We start from the raw sequence: 25307 nt of genomic DNA, 5'->3' as shown, positions 1-25307 counted from the left end.
TATATAATAATAGTTCAGAACTATACACTGTATAATAATTAGTTCAGAACTATACACTGTATAATAATTAGTTCAGAACTATACACTGTATAATAATTAGTTCAGAACTATACACTGTATAATAATTAGTTCAGAACTATACACTGTATAATAATTAGTTCAGAACTATACACTGTATAATAATTAGTTCAGAACTATACACTGTATAATAATTAGTTCAGAACTATACACTGTATAATAATTAGTTCAGAACTATACACTGTATAATAATTAGTTCAGAACTATACACTGTATAATAATTAGTTCAGAACTGTATAATATACACTGTATAATAATAGTTCAGAACTATACACTGTATAATAATTAGTTCAGAACTATACACTGTATAATAATTAGTTCAGAACTATACACTGTATAATAATTAGTTCAGAACTATACACTGTATAATAATTAGTTCAGAACTATACACTGTATAATAATTAGTTCAGAACTATACACTGTATAATAATTAGTTCAGAACTATACACTGTATAATAATTAGTTCAGAACTATACACTGTATAATAATTAGTTCAGAACTATACACTGTATAATAATTAGTTCAGAACTATACACTGTATAATAATTAGTTCAGAACTATACACTGTATAATAATTAGTTCAGAACTATACACTGTATAATAATTAGTTCAGAACTATACACTGTATAATAATTAGTTCAGAACTATACACTGTATAATAATTAGTTCAGAACTATACACTGTATAATAATTAGTTCAGAACTATACACTGTATAATAATTAGTTCAGAACTATACACTGTATAATAATTAGTTCAGAACTATACACTGTATAATAATTAGTTCAGAACTATACACTGTATAATAATTAGTTCAGAACTATACACTGTATAATAATTAGTTCAGAACTATACACTGTATAATAATTAGTTCAGAACTATACACTGTATAATAATTAGTTCAGAACTATACACTGTATAATAATTAGTTCAGAACTATACACTGTATAATAATTAGTTCAGAACTATACACTGTATAATAATTAGTTCAGAACTATACACTGTATAATAATTAGTTCAGAACTATACACTGTATAATAATTAGTTCAGAACTATACACTGTATAATAATTAGTTCAGAACTATACACTGTATAATAATTAGTTCAGAACTATACACTGTATAATAATTAGTTCAGAACTATACACTGTATAATAATTAGTTCAGAACTATACACTGTATAATAATTAGTTCAGAACTATACACTGTATAATAATTAGTTCAGAACTATACACTGTATAATAATTAGTTCAGAACTATACACTGTATAATAATTAGTTCAGAACTATACACTGTATAATAATTAGTTCAGAACTATACACTGTATAATAATTAGTTCAGAACTATACACTGTATAATAATTAGTTCAGAACTATACACTGTATAATATTAGTTCAGAACTATACACTGTATAATAATTAGTTCAGAACTATACACTGTATAATAATTAGTTCAGAACTATACACTGTATAATAATTAGTTCAGAACTATACACTGTATAATAATTAGTTCAGAACTATACACTGTATAATAATTAGTTCAGAACTATACACTGTATAATAATTAGTTCAGAACTATACACTGTATAATAATTAGTTCAGAACTATACACTGTATAATAATTAGTTCAGAACTATACACTGTATAATAATTAGTTCAGAACTATACACTGTATAATAATTAGTTCAGAACTATACACTGTATAATAATTAGTTCAGAACTATACACTGTATAATAATTAGTTCAGAACTATACACTGTATAATAATTAGTTCAGAACTATACACTGTATAATAATAGTTCAGAACTATACACTGTATAATAATTAGTTCAGAACTATACACTGTATAATAATTAGTTCAGAACTATACACTGTATAATAATTAGTTCAGAACTATACACTGTATAATAATTAGTTCAGAACTATACACTGTATAATAATTAGTTCAGAACTATACACTGTATAATAATTAGTTCAGAACTATACACTGTATAATAATTAGTTCAGAACTATACACTGTATAATAATTAGTTCAGAACTATACACTGTATAATAATACATTCAGAACTATACACTGTATAATAATAAGTTCAGAACTATACACTGTATAATAATTAGTTCAGAACTATACACTGTATAATAATTAGTTCAGAACTATACACTGTATAATAATTAGTTCAGAACTATACACTGTATAATAATTAGTTCAGAACTATACACTGTATAATAATTAGTTCAGAACTATACACTGTATAATAATTAGTTCAGAACTATACACTGTATAATAATTAGTTCAGAACTATACACTGTATAATAATACAGTTCAGAACTATACACTGTATAATAATAAGTTCAGAACTATACACTGTATAATAATTAGTTCAGAACTGTATATACACTGTATAATAATAGTTCAGAACTATACACTGTATAATAATAAGTTCAGAACTATACACTGTATAATAATAGTTCAGAACTATACACTGTATAATAATTAGTTCAGAACTATACACTGTATAATAATACATTCAGAACTATACACTGTATAATAATAGTTCAGAACTATACACTGTATAATAATTAGTTCAGAACTATACACTGTATAATAATTAGTTCAGAACTATACACTGTATAATAATTAGTTCAGAACTATACACTGTATAATAATTAGTTCAGAACTATACACTGTATAATAATTAGTTCAGAACTATACACTGTATAATAATAGTTCAGAACTATACACTGTATAATAATTAGTTCAGAACTATACACTGTATAATAATTAGTTCAGAACTATACACTGTATAATAATTAGTTCAGAACTATACACTGTATAATAATTAGTTCAGAACTATACACTGTATAATAATTAGTTCAGAACTATACACTGTATAATAATTAGTTCAGAACTATACACTGTATAATAATTAGTTCAGAACTATACACTGTATAATATAGTTCAGAACTATACACTGTATAATAATATCTTTCAGAACTATACACTGTATAATAATACATTCAGAACTATACTGGGAACTACGGTCTTGATGAACTATTCCATTGTAATTCACATGAACAATAGTTTTACTCCCTATGGGACAAGAACTTCTAGCACCTTTGGTATCACAGTGTTTATCAACTAGCACTTTTTGCTTATTAAAAATAATGGTTTTCTGACACTCGGTGGATAAAGATTTATTATTGCATGTTTGTAATGAGATTGAAAACGTTTTGCTACTATCCTCTGGGCATTTTGACTCAGTGATGCTACTATTCACTACACTGTTGTCCTCATGCTTCACTTCATTACAAACCACATCAGTACCACGATTAAATGGTTCATCAACACAATACTTATTTACCTCACAAATTCTAGAGCACAAAGTTTTCCTTTTGTCACTTTCCCCTGTACTAAACAGTGATGGAAAGGACAGACTCTTAGTTCCATCTTGAATGTCAGATGAGCCTTTGTTGACACCTTGAGTTCTTCTGATTTTCATTTTCTGAGAGGTATCTTGACCAGTGAGGAAGTGTTCTGAGTGATTCTGCCATTTTCCAACAGTAGTATCAGGAAAACAATCAGAGACAGCATTACCAAAAGGTCTGCATAAAACTTTATCCACTACATGGTTTATAATTTTTTGCTGACTGGTCTGAAACGTTTTTGCCTGCTTTTTGCACAGATTAATTGGCTCATCAGCTCGTACTTCGAAACTGGAACTGTCAGTTGGAAGTGGAGTTGAATGAGAAAATGAGCTCAAATTATGTTTTCTTGACTGAGATAATGTATTAACCGAGGTGCTGAATGACATTTGTGATAAGTCTTTGTCAATGTCTGTCTCCATCACTGGTACAGAGATACGGATCTGACTTTCCTGCTCGTTCTCAAACCTAGCTATACTACTGGAAGAGTAGTACGAATCACCTCTGTTAACAGACAGACACCCCTATACAGAACAAAGTTAAACTAATTAAATTCTTACAGAATCTGTATCAGAAGTGTTGATCTTTGCAATAGATACTAAAATGTTACAGTTTAATACAGTTTTTTCCACAGAAAAGTTAGTTTTTGACATGATATCACAAATGTAATGCTAAAATGTATATGCCACACAATATATTCTACTTTAAAGCAAATCAACATTAGCAAGTACTGTTCTTGTTTTTGTGCTGAGGTATAAATAATAAATGCCAATAAATGTATTACTTTTCATTTGAATATATATAAACAATCATTATTATGAAAATACCCTAAACTTAGATCAAAGAATAGTTCATAATAATCATACTGAAGAAAATTTACTCAAAACTTTAACTAGGCTGGACACATAGCAAAAGTTAAAAAACAACAACAACGTACAAACACTTGTTAATTGCAAACAAAGAACAATCTGTCATTTTTTACCCCAGCTAATTCCTGTAATGCAGAACAAGCACTTGTAGTTTGAAGATCAACTGGTAGCTGAGTTGGTTTGAAAGTTCCATTCTGTATATAACGCTTTTTTGGAGGTTTAGAAACAGTTAAATGACTGTGTAGAGACGACAGTTTTAAATCTGATGGAGCTTCTGATATTGATGGGGATGAAGGTGCTTCTAACAGTTCTGTAAAATAATTTGTATGCATATTTAAACTTTAGGATTAGAGGTAAACATTTGATAAACTCTATCATTGGAAATATATTCTATTTAGTATAAGATATATTTTTCATGTTCAACTGGGTGTATAGTGTTTATTATAAAGAAAACAATAATGATTTGTATTTCACAAAATGTCCAGAAAAATAATATTAAGAAATATTAGTCTCACAAACTGAATTTCCAATAATGTAACAACTATTGACATGTAAGTATTCTGTCCTAAATCCTTCAAATTAACATAACTGATAATAATAATAAGAATACAATTTTAAGAAGATAAATTACCTCATGTTTTTACTTGTGCAGTTACAGAACAACAATTGTGTTGAGGTTAATAATAAGAATACAATTTTAAGAAGATAAATTACCTCATGTTTTTACTTGTGCAGTTACAGAACAACAATTGTGTTGAGGTTAATAATAAGAATACAATTTTAAGAAGTTAAATTATCTCATGTTTTTATTTGTTCAGTTACAGAAAAACAATGGTGTTAAGGTTTACTTTCAGTTTGAAGACCTTCAAACGACATATAAAATAACAATGTTTTGGGAAAACATCCTCTAAACTAAAATTATTAAATTAATAAATTATTTAAAAAATCTTAAAGCTAGCCCTTATAATTCACATACTAATCAAGCATTTTCTTAAGCTCATGTAAATTTACTGATTCTACAACATTTGAGATAAACTCAGTCTAAATGCTGACAATCCTGTTAGAAAAATAAAACTATCTTAGCCGAAGTTGACTTACACCCTGCCAAAATTTATAGCTGTGCTCCCTAATCCCACTAGGGAATTTAAAATAAATGTAAGGAAACAAGGCTGGAGATACTGTAGTCACTATGTACTCAAACTACAAATTTCTGTTACTTAGAATTACATTTGTTGGAGTTAATATAGAGATTTCTTAACACTACATAATTTACCATTTACAAATAACATATTGTAATTATTATTGAATTGGAATAAGCTGATTGTTGTTACTCAAAAGAACCAATAAACTAGTTTTCTTGTGGTAATTATGTACAGTAGTAATCATAACATCTTGCTGTCTTTGTTGATAAGGCAGATCAGAATTTGTATTTCTACTAGTATTTATCTACATCAGTGGATTTCAAAATAATGTATTAATGCAATTATTAAAGTAACTAAAATGACAAAAGCTGGAGTTTTTCTTTAAATAATTTTGTACTTGGGTTTACTAACAGGTTTGTGAATGGAAACTTTACTAAACCTCCATGATAGAAAAATATAGGTTTTTTCTTGGTACTATACATGAAATTTCACATTGTGATATGGAAAAATTAATGTTTGGTAATAAAAAATATGGGTATATTCAAAACATTTTCGTATATAAAGACCCAAGCGAAGTGTGCCTAATTCCTATCAATTATAAGTTTCATAGTTTATTTATTAGTGTAAAATAAAAAATACTCTTTTCACAACTATAAACTTATTAGTTTGTCTTCTTGTATGTTGTTCAGGGAAGGTATTTATGGTTAATGTGGGAAGATGGTTTGAGCAGAGTGATAAGTGGATAATAAATATGGATAGAAGAATAAGTGTGATGACTAGATGTGACAGATTCAAGGGTCATTTTAACGGACAGCATCTCTGTCTTCCAACTATAAGACTTATGTTCAAACACTACTCATCTTCTTATATAGTTCTTTTTAAGACTTTTCTGAAAATGGTAGCACATTATCAGACAAAACTGAATTACCTTTAGAGCTATATCAGATACAAACCAGGACATGTATTATAGAGAAAGACACTAAATGTGTTACTAATTGATTCAGTATAAAATGATGTAACTAGATTGGCACAGAGTATAATAGAAAATGAGCAGTCTTTATTAATTAAACACAAACTTAGTATGCATACCTGCTCTAACATGTGACATTTGTCTTTACTTAACTGCAAGACTTTGACTGAGGACCATGTTCCATACAAAGTGACCAAATGTATGGAAGTGATGATCTCTGTTATGAAAGAAACTGCATTTACACATGAAGACTAGTGCTACCCATTGGACTGATCATAATAATTATGACATAGATGAAGTTATAACCTCTACATATCACCTAAACAATCGTTGATGGACATTTCTGTTAACATCTATGCCAAGCATGTGAAAAGGTTAACACTGGCAAAACAGAAATGAGTTTAAATTCAAGAATATCTGAATACAATGAGGATATTAAATACAAAAATATAAATAATGCAATTCTTTATAGCCACACGTGTAATGCTATAAACATTTGAATTGTCAGCTCTATATGTTTTTCTGCAATTTTCACAAGTTCTACTGGTAGGGCTCATTGTCTGAGAAAAAATTCTCAGAGTGATAAACAAAATCTTTTAGTATTAATGAGTTTCAAAGTTCTCTTTATTTGACAATGTGTTTAAAGACTGTACGTGCGGTGTTTAGCTGCAGGAGGTAGTCTTATCTGTGATGAATGAGCCAACAGTATTACTAGCAATATTAGTTGCAGGAGCAGTAGTAGTGTAGGTATCACCAGGGTAGTATCACTCTCATGGTACATGATAGAAAGAGACCAACCAAAGGTTTTTATCTCTGTTTCAGACTAATCAGGATCTATATTCATAAGTGCTTTTTGGATGATCAATCATAGTATTCCAACATGAAAATATCTATTTTTTGCAAGAGAAACACAGGCAAGCCAAACACCTAAACTTCATGGCACAATATTATTAAAAGAATAATTCTTTTGGCAGTAAAGTGTGTTTTTTTAGGCTTACATATTGAGCCATTTACCAAAGTACATTTGTTTGGTCCTACCTTAAATGTGACAACTGTCATATCATCTGTGTCTGCTCACACTCCCCGAATTCAGTATCACTGACTGACAGACTGTAAGTTGAATATTGATTAATCTTTTAAAAAATTGAGTGGTTAAAGATTTAGTATTCCTCTTTTTCAATCTTAATATATTCATCCAAAAGTTATAGTATATATCTTTTTAAATTAGTATTTTGCTTTGTTCAAGATTTATTGATGAGCCAAATACAAGTTTTAGTTTGTCTTCCAATGGAACATGGCACCAAAATTACTCTATTAAAATTGAGGTTTGGGGAAGTCCACAAACAGAAATTTTGCTGATAAAGTACTGATATTAGATTAAAAGAATTTAATTTGAGAACTTTAAAAGAGGTGCTTGGTCTCTTTCTTGTCTGGTTAAAGATTATGTGGTATTCAATTATTATTTTTCTTACTCTTTTAGTTAAAACCCTATTAGAAAAGATGCTCTCCAATTTTAAAACTTGTATTGAATATTGAGAAGAAATATACCAAACAACCTGGTTGGGAGAGGAGAGTATATTGATCTTAACATTATTATTTATGATGTTTTCAATATTAAAAAGTCACAGTATTTGTAATTTCAGTTGTCATTAAGTTTGTAAACAGGTCTTTAAGGCTGTTGTATAGTTATTTTATGTTAAACAAGTGGTATTATGCAAGCAATATTAACCTGTTGAATAAAGTATAAAGAAAAACAATTTAAATAACAACGAGTGCATACTCAATGGTTGTAGGTCAGTATTGTTCATTTTGGACTCAGATATTCAGTGTTTTTCTTTAATAACATCCTGGCTGAACCTCCTGCTGTTCTGTGGAAGTATCCCATTGCTCTAAAGTTAATTTAGTTTTTCTATATACTACAATCTTATGGAAGTACATTTAATATTCTGTCACAGTATGCTATTAAATGACAAGTAATTACAGGTTTTCAAAAACAAGGAATCAGATGCTTTTAATAAAGTAAACTTACCTTACAAAATAATCATGAAAAATTTAATTTAATGCATTTTTACATCTAATATTGTTGACAAATCAAGAACTCTGAATACCCTTACCTATATTTTTTGTGCTTTTAACATTTTGCAAATAAGACGTTTCACGTAATTCAAGAGATTCAAAACCAGTAGTTTCACTTGCTAAGTTGTTCTGAGGGGTAGATGTCTTTCCATTCATAGGCTAGAAATAACGAACAATATTGAATTAACGATGTGTTATCTTTAGTTTTTCAGTGAGATTCTTATGTAATAATATACTGTTTTTCTCATACACTGGGCACTTTCCAACTTTTACTTTGTACATAACAATGCTAAATTTCAATGGAGACATGATACATTATTCCCTGAAATCTTGTTATGTAATTTGTTAACTTCATAAGTTATCTATTAGTATTAGACGATAACGATATTGTTATGTAACTTCATAAGTTAACTATTAGTATTAGACTATAATGTTATTTTTATATTATTATAAAACACACTCATTGCCTGTTTCACTGAGAAGAGCCGCCATTTTAAAATTAATATCCACTAATTCATTTAATAGAAGGGTATTATTAAAATCAATAAAGTCAACAATATTCTCAATTAATAAACTCAATTCTAACGTAGAGAAAAGAAGGTCACGTGCTCGACAGAATGGCTATTATTTTTCCTTGTACTGGTTTATGTATGATTCGTGATATACTTGTAAACTCGTATTTTTTTAAAGACGGCTGAAGTGGTACCCAACACAACCGATTTGTTTCCGAATAACATCACTGACAGTTTAATACAATTTTCATGTTTCGTCAAGTTATACACACTCTATACCACAAATAAACCAAATGCATTTAGCAGTTTGAAACTCTTAAATGTAATTGTTTATTTGGAATTAAAGCACAAAGCTACACAATGGGCTATCTGTGCTCTGCCCGCTACGGGTATCGAAACCCGGTTTCTAGCAGCGTGAGTCCGCTGACACACTACAGAGGGAACTGTTAAATATTGCATATAATTCGAAAATGTAAAAATATAATATATTGAAGAAATACGATTGTTTACCTGTAATACATCCCTAATATTATGTATGTTTTAAGTTTCCCATTCTAAATATTTTTATCACACGATGCAAATTTTTCTATTCGAAAAAATATATTTATAATAACACAAAACTGACTTTTCATACAATTTCATGTTCTTTACAATAAAATATATTCAAGCTGTTACTAGGGTATATACTGAATTAAACTCTTAATGACTATCTGTAAAAGACAGACCTCGAAACCCAAACAATGCTTTTAAATGGTTCACTTATTTACATAGAAAAGAATAGGTTGCATGACTCAAGTCACCCAGAACGACCCTTGTTGTTGTTGTTGGGCAATTTTAAATAGTAACAAAAATGGCTACCAACGGTTAGACTTAGCCTTTCGTGTCTTCCAAATAAAACAGTACGATATCAAAAATGTTTTCAAATAAATTAAATTCTAACTGAAATTGTTTGCCTCTGATTCATATGAATAGCACTCACCTTAAATTTTAGATACCTCAAATGAAAATGAAGTAACAGGAAGCCAAATATTTATACAATACATTTACACATTCATTAAGAGCATACATGGGTTTAATTAATAACTTTAATAGCTATTCCAGGTGAATGACGTAAGAATATTAAATATGAAATATTAAATCGAAAATACGCTTTTGTAACTAAGCTTCCAATTTTATAAATGTTTTATAATAGTAAGGGGACCTGTGCAGTGATTTTCTCTAGAAAATGGTTATTTTTGTGGATATAGAAAGCCATCCACTCAAACGTAGTAGACTACCAATAAGTCTGCGGACTTAACAATGACAGAAATCAGGTTTCGATACCCGTAGTAGGAAGAGTACATTGTGTAGCTTTGTGCGTAATTACAAACAAAAATGAAAAAAAGAACGGAGTAAAGTTTAATTTGAAGCAAAACGTTTAATACGTCTTGATGACGAGAAACCTTTTCTTAACCTGAAGATGACCTAGGAAGGTGGAAACGTTGTTCTCTCCTTATCAGTAAAAGTGTTAATACCCACCATTCGTTCTGAGATGCATGTTTAATACGTCTGATGTATAAATTTGTATATTTTACTCATATTTTTTTCATTGCGTTTCATAGTATGCTAAGTTGCATATGTTTAACAAAGTTTTTGTGCTAATTATTTATTATTTTTAATTTCCCTTGTGCTTATTGCATCTTCTTCAAAATAAAACTTACTTGGATCAATCGGATCCACTTATGAAAATTTAATCTTAAACAAACTTGATGGAAATTATTATAATTTTAAGGTCCTTTAACATTATTATATTTTAGAATTTCAAATATTTATGTAATATTTTGTTGTAAAGTGGAAGAAAAAAGACAAAAATAAATATTTTTTTATTATACGAAGCATTTTAAAAGACAAAGAGACAGTGAATAAGGCCTATTCTTTATGAACATTTCGTTACTACACTATTGTAAATATTGTTGCAACAGACAAGCAAACTAAACACAATTCTGTAAATACAATTTTATAAATAAAATGGTTTTTATAATTACAATACCAAACCTCATAGTGTAGTTTTTGAACGAAAATCGTAGGAAACAGTTAAAAAGAATAAATTTGTTTTAAAATATTACACTTTCATAAATATAATACAATTGTAAATAATATCAGCTGTAGACTATTTAGTTCTTTTGTTGATCCTGTAATTACGAAGCTTCCCAAGAAAATATGTTTCTAATTGTGAATGCAGCGAATTTAATACCAGAGTCTAAATTAAATTAAAGTCACGTTTTAAACATATCGCATGAAGTGTTAAACCAGTCTACTTTGTAATAGACAGCAAATGAGCATAACGCTGTTACTCTTGTAGGCCGGCATGGCCAAGCGTGTTAAGGCGTGCGGCTCGTAATCTGAGGGTCGCGGGTTCGCATCCCGGTCGCGCCAAACATGCTCGCCCTTTCAGCCGTGGGGCCGTTATAATGTTACGGTCAATCCCACTATTCGTTGGTAAAAGAGCAGCCCAAGAGTTGGCGGTGGGTGGTGATGACTAGCTGCCTTCCCTCTAGTCTTACACTGCTAAATTAGGGACGGCTAGCACAGATAGCCCTCGAGTAGCTTTGTGCGAAATTCCAAAACAAACAAAACTGTTGTATTTGATTTCAGACCAAAAATACGTCTGGTAAGAGACGGTAACTGGACAAAGTGCTGGATTGGGGCGAATTATGGTGTAGCTTTATTATCAATGTAAAACATCGATTCTAACACTGTACAAACAGACTAATTTCCACATTATAGGAGGTTAAACAGCTTGTCACAAAAGTAATACTTCAAGAACCGCCCCTATGCATCAAGACACGCATGCTCTTCGGTTTTCTGAATATAAAACTCTAATAGTGGATTTCTTGTTAACTCTGAACTTAATTCACAAGAAAGCTCCAATAAGCTTTCTTTTCTCCCCTCCCCCAAAATTAAGCAACAGTAGGTGAAGACGAAAGGCGGAAGACTTTCGAATCGTCATCTTCTACATTTGTGTCTCCACAGTAGGCAGTTGCCGTCCATTCGACAAAGTTTCATCAGTATGTGAGCCATTATTTTATATTTATAATGCACGAGCTAAGAAAACATTTTCACACTTTAACTCAAAATTTTCATAACCTACAATTTTACTGTTTTAAACTTCAATTTAATTTAAACAAACTATCTTGTCTGTATAGTTGAATTGTTTAGGTTTCAAGCGTCGTCGTGTTCGCTTAGCGATCTCTCCGTAATTATGAAACTCTCGCAAATCATTTGTAGCCGACGTTACAATTTGAAAACCCCTGCTCCAAGTAAGGCAAATAATATGAAATCGATTTTGGCTTGAAAATATTTTCACAGTTCCTTATCGATTGTTAATTGTTTTTCAGCTTATTCTATCACTTAAGACGTGGAATTAGGGACGATTTAACCTCTTAATAATAATTAATATAAATTTGTGCTTAAAGTAAGCTATCAAATCAAATACAGAAAAAACATATGGCTATTCAAATATACCGTTCTTATGTTTCTATTTACAACATTATATTCATTCAGCGCTTTAAAATATTATTGGTTGTAAAATAATATACCAATTTATATCATAATAAAGTGGAATAAGTAAATGTATTAAATTTACATACCAATGCTGTCAACGAAAGGAAGGTAGAGTAAAACGCATGGATCACATTAAAACTTTTACAATAAAGGCCTCACTTTGTTTAACATACACATTTCATGGTATGAACAATCAGATAAGTTGTACTATTCATAAGAGGCATAAATGTGTGTATTTAGATACCTTTCACATCAGAAGCAGGGGGTTACTTTATACAAACATTATGCATATTGCCTGGGGTATTGTAGCGATTGGTCTCTTAGTTGATATGTATCTAAAGTAATAAATTTGATGAAACTTGACACGATGATGTAACGAGGCAAGAAGGAGAAATCTTATATTATTCTTGTATGAAAGTCCAAGTACGTCATGAGAGGTTACTAACCGGTTCTCGAGCACACAAAATCGGAAATACGAAGTTCAATGAACAGGTTTTATGTATATGTAATTCTGTGGGTATTTCGTATACACACAACCCCGGTTAAGACATGAGCTTACTGGGCTGAAGCCCAGGGCCTCAAGCTATAACTATAAATGTATATATTCACGTAGAGGTTCTGTCTCGAGAGGGCCTCTCTAAGTTAAAAAGGCCTAGGACAAATAAAACCCTTAATCCGGTTTTGTATACATAGTTATCATTCATATAAAAGAATGGGTTTTAAAACTTCATGTTGCTTTCACTGCTATAAAGTTAATTTCAAACAGTATTACTAGAAATAATGGATTGTTAATTCTGATAACCTTCTTTGATAAGTCGCTCGGATTTTAAACAAATCTTAATACATTTACTGTTTGTTTGTTTTTTGAATTTCGTGCAAAATTACACGAGGGCTATAAGCACTAGCCGTCCCAAATTTAATAGTGTAAGACTAGAGGGAAGGCAGCTAGTCATCACCACCCACCGCCAACTCTTCGGCTACTCTTTACCAACGAATAGTAGGATTGACCGTCACATTATAACGCCCCCACGGCTGAAAGGGCGAGCATGTTTGGCGCGACCGGGATTTGAACTCGCGATCCTCAGATTACGAGTCGAATGCCTTAACCCATCTGGCCACGCTGGGACAGGGTCATTAAATGTCGTCGCTTAAAGCTACTCGACAATCTTCTGCGATAATTTTGAAGTAATACACTAGAGGGAAGACAGATAGCCAACACTTCCCACTGTTAACCAATAGGATACTTGAATCGAATAGGGAACGTTACTGTTACTCTGTTAACACTATGCAACACAAATTTTGTTCCTGGATAGTATGTGTTATTTCTTAATTGCTTATGTTGTAAAAGTACAGAAAATAGTCATTATTCCCTTCAAACTTTGCTTTTGTGACTTCGATAATGAAATTTAGAAATTAACCTATTTTCTGTGTAACAACGGGCAAATTTTAATATTTTCATTTACATAAAGTCTGAATAAAACAACATATGAATTAAGATTTACATGTATTTATACTAAAGTTATACAAAAATGAACACAAATGTTTAGAAATAAGTAGTTTTTCGAGATTTGCGACTGTAATGTAAATCACTTTCACGTATTAGCCCCCAAATATGGTCTCCCATCATGTTTTCGTTATACGCTCCTTGGTAGCGGCGTTCAAAGTCCAATATATCTTGATGGAAGCGCTCGCCTTGCTCCTCTGAATATGTTCCCATGTTTTTCTTGAATTTATCAGGATGAGCGTCAAGGACATGGACTTTTAGGGACATCCTGTAGCCCATTTTGTCATAGTTCTTCACCAGAGCCTCAACCAATTCCACATAATTTTCGGCCTTGTGATTGCCTAAGAAGCCCCGAATCACTGTGACAAAGCTGCCCCAAGCTTTTTTCCCTTCCTTCTGAGCTTCTTGGGGAATTCTGTGCACTCCAGGATCTTTTTTATTTGTGGTCCAACGAAGACACTAGCTTTGACCTTTGCCTCAGACAGCTTAGGTACTTCCAAAACATATTGAATTCTTTGCAACATGGATTCAACAAGATGCTGGAAACATTCCTCAGGGATTTTGGTCAATGCTGATTCGATAGCATCACGCAGTTCCTGCAGATTTGTCGACCACACATTCATACTGCGAACCTCCTATTCCACTTCATCCCAAAGGTGCTTTGTTGGATTGAGATCTGGGGACTGTTCAGTCCATTGTTGTACACTGAAGTCACTATCATGTTCGTGAAACCAGCTTGAGGTGATGCGTGCTTTGTGACATGGTGCATTATCCTGCTGGAAGTAGCCATTGGAAAATGGGTAGACTGTGGCCATAAAGGTATGCACACGGTCAGCAACAATGCTCAGGTATGCACACGGTCAACAACAATGCTCAGGTATGCGGTGGCATTAATGTGATGCTCAATTGATATTAAGAGGCCTAATGTGTGCCAAGAAAACATTCCCCACCCCATAGCACCATGACCACCAGCCTGTGCCGTTGACACAAGGCAGGATAGATCCATGCTGTTTACACCAAATTCTGACCATATTATCTGCATGTGGCAACAGAATCAGAGATTCGTCAGACAAGTGATGTTTTTCCAATCTTCAAACATCCAGTTTTGGTGATCCCGCGTCCATTAATTAGCCTCATCTTCCTGTTCTTAGCTGACAGTGTGCCCTTCTGCTGTTGTAAAGAGTGGTTATTTGAGTATTTGTGGACTTCCTGTTAGCTTGAAAGAATCTGGCCATTCTCCTCTGGCCTCTTTCGTTAACAAGGTGTTACGCCCACAGAACTGCCACTTACTGGATGTTTTTCACACTATTCTTTGTGAGCTCTAGAAACTGTAGTGTGTGAAAATCCCATTAGGTCAGCAGTTTCTGAGATGCTGGAACCACTACGTCTGACACCAACATAACCATTCTACGGTGAAAATCGCGCTTAGATCACGCATCTCCTCCATTCTAATGTTTGATCGAATAATGACTGAACCTCTTAACCATGTCTGCATGCTTTACATATATAGAGTTGCATCCACACGATTCGCTGTTTGGCTATTTGCATTAAAGAGTAGGTTACCAAACGAAGCGGACACTGAGTGTATATAAATGTTTGTTTGCGCTTACTACCATGTGTATGTCATTTTACATTGTAGTTTAAACTGATGTATATTTCATGAATTTGTATATATTCAACAGTATGTCTCTCAATTTAGAAATAAACACCCAGAAGAAACATCTGACAATCCCGTTGTGTCTACGAATCTGAGTTGGACTAGTCGGACAGCATGACGAGAAGGTAGTAGAAATGAAAGGTAGAAATGTATGGACAAGTAGGGACGGAAATATTTAGCTAACCCTAACTTAAACTGAAAACAAACATTAAAGAAAATTTCTCTGATAGGAATTACGAACAATCCCAAAGGAAAATATTTGAGATGCTATTAACTAGAACAATACCAAGAACAATTATTAACAAAATAATACGTTTTGAAAAATAAAATGTACTGTACAATCAATTAGCTGTAAAGTTAAAAAACGAAAGTGTTATGACCTCATTGATGTAGAGTGACTCATTTATGACACGTTTTAAAGGTCGAGGCACATAAAATCTGACATGTGACTTTGAAATCACAGTTACCATTTTATCTGTGTGTCATACATCTTATATGTGACGTTGAACTCATAAAATTACTATCTTATTCGTGTCACACATCTGATATGTGACTTTGAAATCATAAAGTAACCATCTTATTCGTGTGTCACACATCTGATATGTTACTGAAATAATAAAGTTACTATCTTTTTCGTCTATCACACATGTGATATGCGACTTTGTAATAATAAAGTTACCATTAAAAGCGGAGATAAGATAAGACTAAAATATGAAATAAATGGCAAAAACTATGTAATGAATAACTGGAATATACGTATCACTACAACACGTGACAGCTTGTAAGTTGACCTTACCAATATACAACTAACTCTAATTTCATTCGACAAAAGTGTATCAAAAATAATTATATAATTGAATAAGAACCAATCAATAGGAAAAATGTTTTCGATATTAATTATCAATCTCTTCCCAGAAATAATAGCTAATCTCTTTGTGAATTAGTAACTCGAGGATGATGGTACTTGTCCATTATTCCATCTATTTTACAAATATCTCTTGTCGCCTTAGCAGAAAAACACCTCCAAAAACATCACACTGCCTCCCTCATGCTTCATGGTAGGTGCTATAAATTGATGTAAGTTTTAGGTTGTTCAGAAATAAATGTCGTTTTTGAACTGCGAAGTTTGGAAAAGTATAAACCAGTGTTGTAAAACATGCTTTAATCAGAGTAAGCACCATTTGCTTCAACACACTTTTACCAACGAGTAACGATACTGATTATGCCCCTGTTGTAGAAATCAGAGTTTCTATGGTTAATGAACTCCCTGGAAGCTTCTTCTGCAGCTGCCTGGTTTTGAAAGCGTTTATTGTTCAAAAAGTTATCAAAGAGTTGAAAAAATGAAAATCTGTAGAGGGAATGTCTGGGGAATAAGGTGGACGAATAAAAACCTCAATTCCCAATTCGTTCAATTTTTGGAGCGTCATCCTTGACAGGTCTCATAATGCCGATTTTATTGATCTTCAGTCAACTCATGCGGAGCCCACTTATCCAACTTTTTCGTCTTTCCAATCGCACTCAGGTGGTTTGCAATGCTCGATTTGCTTGTGCCTAGCTTTTCTGAAAGCTCACGTACTGTTGTGCAAGGGTCTGTCTCAACTGCTTCCCTTAATGTGGTTTCATCTAAGGATGGCTTCCTTCCACAACCTTCGTGGTCTTTAAGACTTTCATCTCCGTGTCGAAACCATTGGAACTAACACTGAACTGTGCGCTCAGTAATAGGTCCATGGCCGAATGCCTGAATGATGTTTCGTGTAGTCTCGGTAGCTTTCCGTCCTAGTTTGAAGTGGTGGAAGAAAATCAGATGAAAGTCAGAAAGTGTTGCGAAACTTACTCTGAGTAGAGTTGTAACAGCAAACAATTAAGACACTTTTTAAGGGACAAATGTTGGATTAAACCAACCAACCAATGAAAAGTTACTCAATATTCAGCTTCTAAATGTCGTCATGAGAATTTCGACATTTATTTCTTGACAACCTAATATCTTTCATGTTTCTTCCACTGGACGTATAAGCCATGTTTTGAATAAAATATTTCAAACTTGGACTTATCCGTCTATGACACCCATTCCCAATTATCAACAGTACAGATTTTGTACTTGTAAACAAAATTCAGTCTCTTGACAATATTTGGAGATAGAACTAAAGTTTTTTTTTTATCTGTTAAATAACCAATATTTCATTCCCGTTGAGTCGTTTTGACTCTGTAAATCTGGACACTTTTCTGTCATTTGGTACATGGTCGTTTGTCTCATACTTGAGGTCAGTGCCAGATTTCTACATAAACAAAGATATTTACTATCAGCATCACTGAGTTTAGGTGTTCTACCTCTTCCTTTCCTATTTTTAAATGTCTCTGTCTTACTATCTTGTGTGTATTTGACAGTGTTTGGGAAACATTTCAAGTCTGCAGCAATTTGACGAAGATTCCAACAAACACTCATATGTGAAGCTTTTATGCGAGATCTCTATTCTACTGATAATTCTACATGTTTATTGGGCCGTGGCATGACGTCAAAACTTAATATATAGTGTTAAACATTGTTGTACCATATGGGTACCATGACAGTTATTTCACACCTTAAATTTTATCAATATGTTCATTCAAGTAGGACTCTTATGACATGCCCTTGGTACAAGTATCTGGGAATTATAAATAATGATAAGTATTGTTATCGTGGTTCATTCAACTGTTATCAGGAATCAGTGAAATATTACCATAAGGTTCAAATTTACATTCTGTAATGACATGGAAGAATTAGTCCGATAAAATGAAAGAATGACTAAACATTCTATTATCTTAACACTTTAACACCTTATTGTATCTATTGTGAAATGTAATTTACAAACCTGGGAATATTCTCTTATACTAACACTTTAACACCTTACTGTAGCTATTGTGAAATGTAATTTACAAACCTGGGAATATTCTCTTATATTAACACTTTAACACCTTACTGTAGCTATTGTGAAATGTAATTTATAAACCTGGGAATATTCTCTTATATTAACACTTTAACACCTTACTGTAGCTATTGTGAAATGTAATTTACAAACCTGAGAAACAGGGTTACTTGGATTTAGTGACATGTCATTGCAGTGGCTATTCTTTAACATTTACCCTTCCTATGCAGGTCTACGAGACAGGTCCAGTCATCAGGAACACCTAAAGTAACCGTTAAATAAGTACGTTATGAAGAAATAAATTAACAACGTTGAATACAATTGATTGGTTTTGAAATGTTAAAAAATCAAATACTGTATCAAATATTTTATTTAATACACTTTTTAAGTTCATCTACTAAACTGTGTGTCCAGGTAAAAATACATGGTCGTATATCTATCATTTCATGTCTGTTCTTTATAGGTTTCTACATTTATTCATCAATCACCACCAAACTTGACAAAGTGATACAGGAAGACATGTGAGAGGTCATGGGGGTTGGACCCCGTTATCTAATATAATACTAAGAGAATTATTGAAAACAACATGTCTTTCATCTGAATATTGGAACCTTTATGTATGACTGATGTTTTAACATTAGGGAAAAGTTAGAAACAGAATTACCTATATTTTGTTATTTCACCTGTACTCCAACTACTTCTCTACAGATTACTTATGTTAAAACTATTAGAAACAAGAATAATATATAATGTGCATTCTTTAACCTTAACCAGAAAGGTTTATAATGGGTTCCGTTGTTTCTCGACTCACTACTAATCTAACTTTTCATGCGAAGAAATAGAACCAACACAAAATAAATAATTGATCTCAGTTTAGCATAATAAATATTTATGTGCTGTATAAACAAAGCACAGAGTTTATTATCTGATTTTATCTTCTAATTTAATGGCTGTTGCTTTAATGAGTATAAAAATGTCCGAACGATATAAGTTAAGGCACACGTCTGGTTCTCTCTATAGTTTGTTAGTACTTAGATGGACGACAAGTTAAAATAACGATACTGACAAGTAAAATAAATCATTGTTTTTAAACTACAGGAACTGGCATGTTTCTTTAGCAGCCACTGGTTACTTTTTCAAAACAAATAATGTTGTTTTCTGAGTCAAGAGCTGAAAAGTATGTCGGGAGATCGAATAATGTGATGACGAACATGAAGATGGTTGATAACAAAGTTCTAAGGTTACGAAATAACTTATTCAGTGAAAACACAAAACTGTGTTACAAAGATGATTATTACTAAAATTATACTATAATAACATAATTATTAGTTTACTTAAGTATAAATAAAGTGGTAAATGGGCGGATAAAATAACATACACATACATTACATCGAGGCTGAGATATTTGTGAAAATATAGATCAAAAGTAGATTTAAACAACTTTGTGATCGTTAAGGGCTGGGTGGTCTTCGGATACGCGTAAACATTACTTAAAGTTGAAATCAAGGTCTATGGGAAAGATAAAGGAATCATTAAATGAGATATTGCGACGTGTGGTTTCAGAATGTGTAAGAATGGATGAGTCCCCAGGGGGAAAGTTAAAGTATTTACAAAGTTAAAATCAAGGGTTCAATCCCCTCGGTGGACACAGCAGATAGCTCATTTGTGTCACTACACGTATATTTTTTATACAAGAAACTGATCTTTATACGGAAATACATCTGTAATACGTCTGTAATACGGAGACTAACTGGTCTGTATATTATATCCTAGTAATCAACATGGAGACTAACTGGTCTGTATATTATATCCTAGTAATCAACATGGAAACTAGATCTGTATATTATTGTTTTAATAAGTGATCAACATGGAGACTAGATCTGTATATTATTGTTCTAATAAGTGGTCAACATGGAGACTCGATCTGTATATTATTGTCCTAGTGATCAACATGGAGACTAACTGTTCTGTATATTATTCTTTTAATAAGCGATCAACATGGAGACTAGATCTGTATATTATTGTTTTACAGGTGATCAACATGGAGACTAGGTCTGTATATTTTTGTCATAGTGATCAACATGGAGATTCGATCTGTATATTATTGTCCTAGTGATCAACATGGAGACTAACTGTTCTGTATATTATTCTTTTAATAAGTGATCAACATGGAGACTAGATCTATATATTATTGTTTTAACAAGTGATCAACATGGAGACTAGGTCTGTATATTTTTGTCATAGTGATCAACATGGAGATTAGATCTGTATATTATTGTTTTAATAAGTGATCAACATGGACACTCGATCTGTATATTATTGTTTTAACAGGTGATCAACATGGAGACTAGGTCTGTATATTTTTGTCATAGTGATCAACATGGAGATTAGATCTGTATATTATTGTTTTAATAAGTGATCAACATGGAGACTCGATCTGTATATTATTGTCCTAGTGATCAACATGGAGACTAACTGTTCTGTATATTATTGTTTTAATAAGTGATCAACATGGAGACTAAATCTGTATATTATTGTTTTAATAAGTGATCAACATGGAGACTAGATCTGTATATTATTGTTCTAATAAGTGGTCAACATGGAGACTCGATCCGTATATTATTGTCCTAGTGATCAACATGGAGACTAACTGTTCTGTATATTATTCTTTTAATAAGTGATCAACATGAAGACTAGATCTGTATATTATTGTTTTAACAGGTGATCAACATGAAAACTAGGTCTGTATATTTTTGTCATAGTGATCAACATGGAGATTAGATCTGTATATTATTCTTTTAATAAGTGATCAACATGGAGACTCGATCTGTATATTATTGTTTTAATAAGTCATTAACATGGAAACTAGGTCTCTATACTATTGTCCTAATGATCAACATAGAGACTAGGTCTGTATATTATTGTCCTAGTGATCAACATGGAGACTAACTGGTCTGTATATTATATCCTAGTAATCAACATGGAGACTAGATCTGTATATTATTGTTTTAATAAGTGATCAACATGGAGACTAGATCTGTATATCATTGTTCTAATAAGTGGTCTAAATGGAGACTCGATCTGTATATTATTGTCCTAGTGATCAACATGGAGACTAACTGTTCTGTATATTATTCTTTTAATAAGTGATCAACATGGAAACTAGATCTGTATATTATTGTTTTAACAGGTGATCAACATGGAGACTGGGTCTGTATATTTTTGTCATAGTGATCAACATAGAGATTAGATCTGTATATTATTGTTTTAATAAGTGGTCAACATGGAGACTCGATCTGTATATTATTGTCCTAGTGATCAACATGGAGACTAACTGTTCTGTAAATTATTCTTTTAATAAGTGATCAACATGGAGACTAGATCTGTATATTATTGTTTTAACAGGTGATCAACATGGAGACTAGGTCTGTATATTTTTGTCATAGTGATCAACATGGAGATTAGATCTGTATATTATTGTTTTAATAAGTGATCAATATGGAGACTCGATCTGTATATTATTGTCCTAGTGATCAACATGGAGACTAACTGTTCTGTATATTATTCTTTTAATAAGTGCTCAACATGGAGACTAGATCTGTATATTATTATTTTAATAAGTGATCAACATGGACACTAACTGGTCTGAATATTATCGTTTTAAAAAGTGATGAATATGGAGACAAGGTCAGTACATTATTGTTTTAATAAGAGATCAATATGGAGACTAGGTCTATATATTATTGCTTTAATAAGTGATCAACATGCAGACTAGGTCTGTATATTATTGTTATAATAAATGATCAACATGGAGACTAAATCTGTATATTATTGTTTTAATAAGTGATCAACATGGGGACTAGGTCTGTATATTATTGTTTTAATAAGTGGTCAACATGGAGACTAGATCTGTATATTATTGTTTTAAAAGTGGTCAACATGGAGACTAACTGGTCTGAATATTATCGTTTTAAAAAGTGATGAATATGGAGACTAGGTCAGTACATTATTGTTTTAATAAGTGATCAATATGGAGACTAGGTCTATATATTATTGTTTTAATAAGTGATCAACATGGAGACTAGGTGTGTATATTATTGTTATAAAAAAATCAACATGGAGACTAAATCTGAATATTATTGTTTTAATAAGTGATTAACATGGGGACTAGGTCTGTATATTATTGTTTTAATAAGTGGTCAACACAGAGACTAGGTCTGTATATTATTGTTTTAATAGCTGATCAACATGGACACTAGGTCTGTATATTATTGTTTTAATAAGTGATCAACATGGAGACTAGGTGTCTATATTATTCTTTTAATAAGTAATCAACATGGAGACTAGGTCTGTATATTGTTGTTTTAATAAGTGATCAACATGGAGACTAAGTCTGTATATTGTTGTTTTAATAAGTGATCAACATAAAATCTAGGTCTGTAAATTATTCTTTTAATAAGTGATGAAGATGGAGACTAAAACTGTATATTATTGTATTAATAAGTGATCAGTATCGAAACTAAGTCTGTATATTATTGTCCTAGTGATCAACATAGATACCAGATCTCTATATATTATTGTTTTAATAAGTGATCAACATGGAGACTAGATCTGTATATTATTGTTTTAATAAGTTATCAACATAGAGACTACGTCTGTATATTATTGTCCTAGTGATCAACATGGAGACTAACAGTTCTGTATATTATTGTTTTAATAAGTGGTCAACATGGAGACTAGGTCTGTATATTATTGTACTAGTGATCAACATGGAGACTAACTGGTCTGTATATTATCTTTTTAAAAAGTGATGAATATGGAGACTAGGTCTGTATATTATTGTTATAATAAATGATCAACATGGAGACTAAATCTGTATATTATTGTTTTAATAAGTGATCAACATGGAGACTAGGTCTGTATATTATTGTTTTAATAAGTGATAAACATGGAGACTAGGTCTGTATATTATTGTCCTAGTGATCAACATGGAGACTAGATCTGTATATTATTGTTTTAATAAGTGATTAAAATGGAGACTAGGTCTGTATATTATTGTTTTAATAAGTGGTCAACATGGAGACTAGGTCTGTATATTATTGTACTAGTGATCAACATCGAGACTAACTGGTCTGTATATTATCTTTTTAAAAAGTGATGAATATGGAGACTAGGTCTGTGCATTATCGTTTTAATAAGTGATCAATATGGAGACTAGGTCTGAATATTATTGTTTTAATAAGTGATCAACACGGAGACTAGGTCTGTATATTATTATTTTAATAAGTGATCAACATGGAGAATAGGTCTGTATGTTGTTGTTTTAATAAGTGATCAACATGGAGACTAGGTCTGTATATTGTTGTTTTAATAAGTGATCAACATAAAATCTAGGTCTGTAAATTATTCTTTTAATAAGTGATGAAGATGGAGACTAAAACTGTATATTATTGTATTAATAAGTGATCAGTATCGAAACTAAGTCTGTATATTATTGTCCTAGTGATCAACATAGATACCAGATCTCTATATATTATTGTTTTAATAAGTGATCAACATGGAGACTAGATCTGTATATTATTGTTTTAATAAGTTATCAACATAGAGACTACGTCTGTATATTATTGTCCTAGTGATCAACATGGAGACTAACAGTTCTGTATATTATTGTTTTAATAAGTGGTCAACATGGAGACTAGGTCTGTATATTATTGTACTAGTGATCAACATGGAGACTAACTGGTCTGTATATTATCTTTTTAAAAAGTGATGAATATGGAGACTAGGTCTGTATATTATTGTTATAATAAATGATCAACATGGAGACTAAATCTGTATATTATTGTTTTAATAAGTGATCAACATGGAGACTAGATCTGTATATTATTGTTTTAATAAGTGATAAACATGGAGACTAGTTCTGTATATTATTGTCCTAGTGATCAACATGGAGACTAACTGTTCTGTATATTATTGTTTTAATAAGTGATCAACATGGAGACTAGATCTGTATATTATTGTTTTTATAAGTGATTAAAATGGAGACTAGGTCTGTATATTATTGTTTTAATAAGTGGTCAACATGGAGACTAGGTCTGTATATTATTGTCCTAGTGATCAACATGGAGACTAGATCTGTATATTATTGTTTTAATAGGTGATCAACATGGAGACTAGATCTCTATATTATTGTTTTAATAAATGGTTAACATGGAGACTAGGTCTCTATATTATTGTCCTACTGATCAACATGGAGACTAGATCTGTATATTATTGTTTTAATAAGTTATCAACATAGAGACTAGGTCTGTATATTATTGTCCTAGTGATCAACATTGAGACTAGGTCTGTATATTATTGTCCTAGTGATCAACATGGAGACTAGATCCGTATATTATTGTTTTAATTAGTAATCAACATGAAGACTAGATGCGTATATTATTGTTTTAATAAGTGATCAACATGGAGACTAGATCTGTATATTATTGTTTTAATAAGTGGTCAACATGGAGACTAGGTCTGTATATTATTGTCCTAGTGATCAACATGGAGACTAGATCTGTATATTATTGTTTTAATAAGTGATCAACATGGAGACTATGTCTGTATATTATTGCCCTAGTGATCAATATGG

At 31.6% G+C, this 25307-nt stretch overlaps 1 protein-coding gene across 1 annotated transcript in view; it reads right to left on the bottom strand.

Moving 5' to 3' along the window:
• Positions 1-3001: 3001 nt before the first annotated feature.
• Positions 3002-25307, bottom strand: part of LOC143240292 (uncharacterized) — a 35909-nt gene continuing 13603 nt past the window's right edge. The window contains exons 2-5 of the mRNA XM_076482510.1: positions 18827-18935; positions 8593-8713; positions 4480-4676; positions 3002-4021 (exon numbers count right to left, since the gene is read on the bottom strand). Coding sequence (XP_076338625.1) covers positions 3002-4021; positions 4480-4676; positions 8593-8713; positions 18827-18886 — 1398 coding nt within the window. The 5' untranslated portion in view covers positions 18887-18935. The remainder of the gene's footprint in view (positions 4022-4479; positions 4677-8592; positions 8714-18826; positions 18936-25307) is intronic.

Source organism: Tachypleus tridentatus, chromosome 13 (genome assembly GCF_004210375.1).
Source record: "Tachypleus tridentatus isolate NWPU-2018 chromosome 13, ASM421037v1, whole genome shotgun sequence".
Classification (NCBI taxonomy): Eukaryota; Metazoa; Arthropoda; class Merostomata; order Xiphosura; family Limulidae; genus Tachypleus; species Tachypleus tridentatus.
This window is presented reverse-complemented; position numbering and strand designations above follow the sequence as displayed.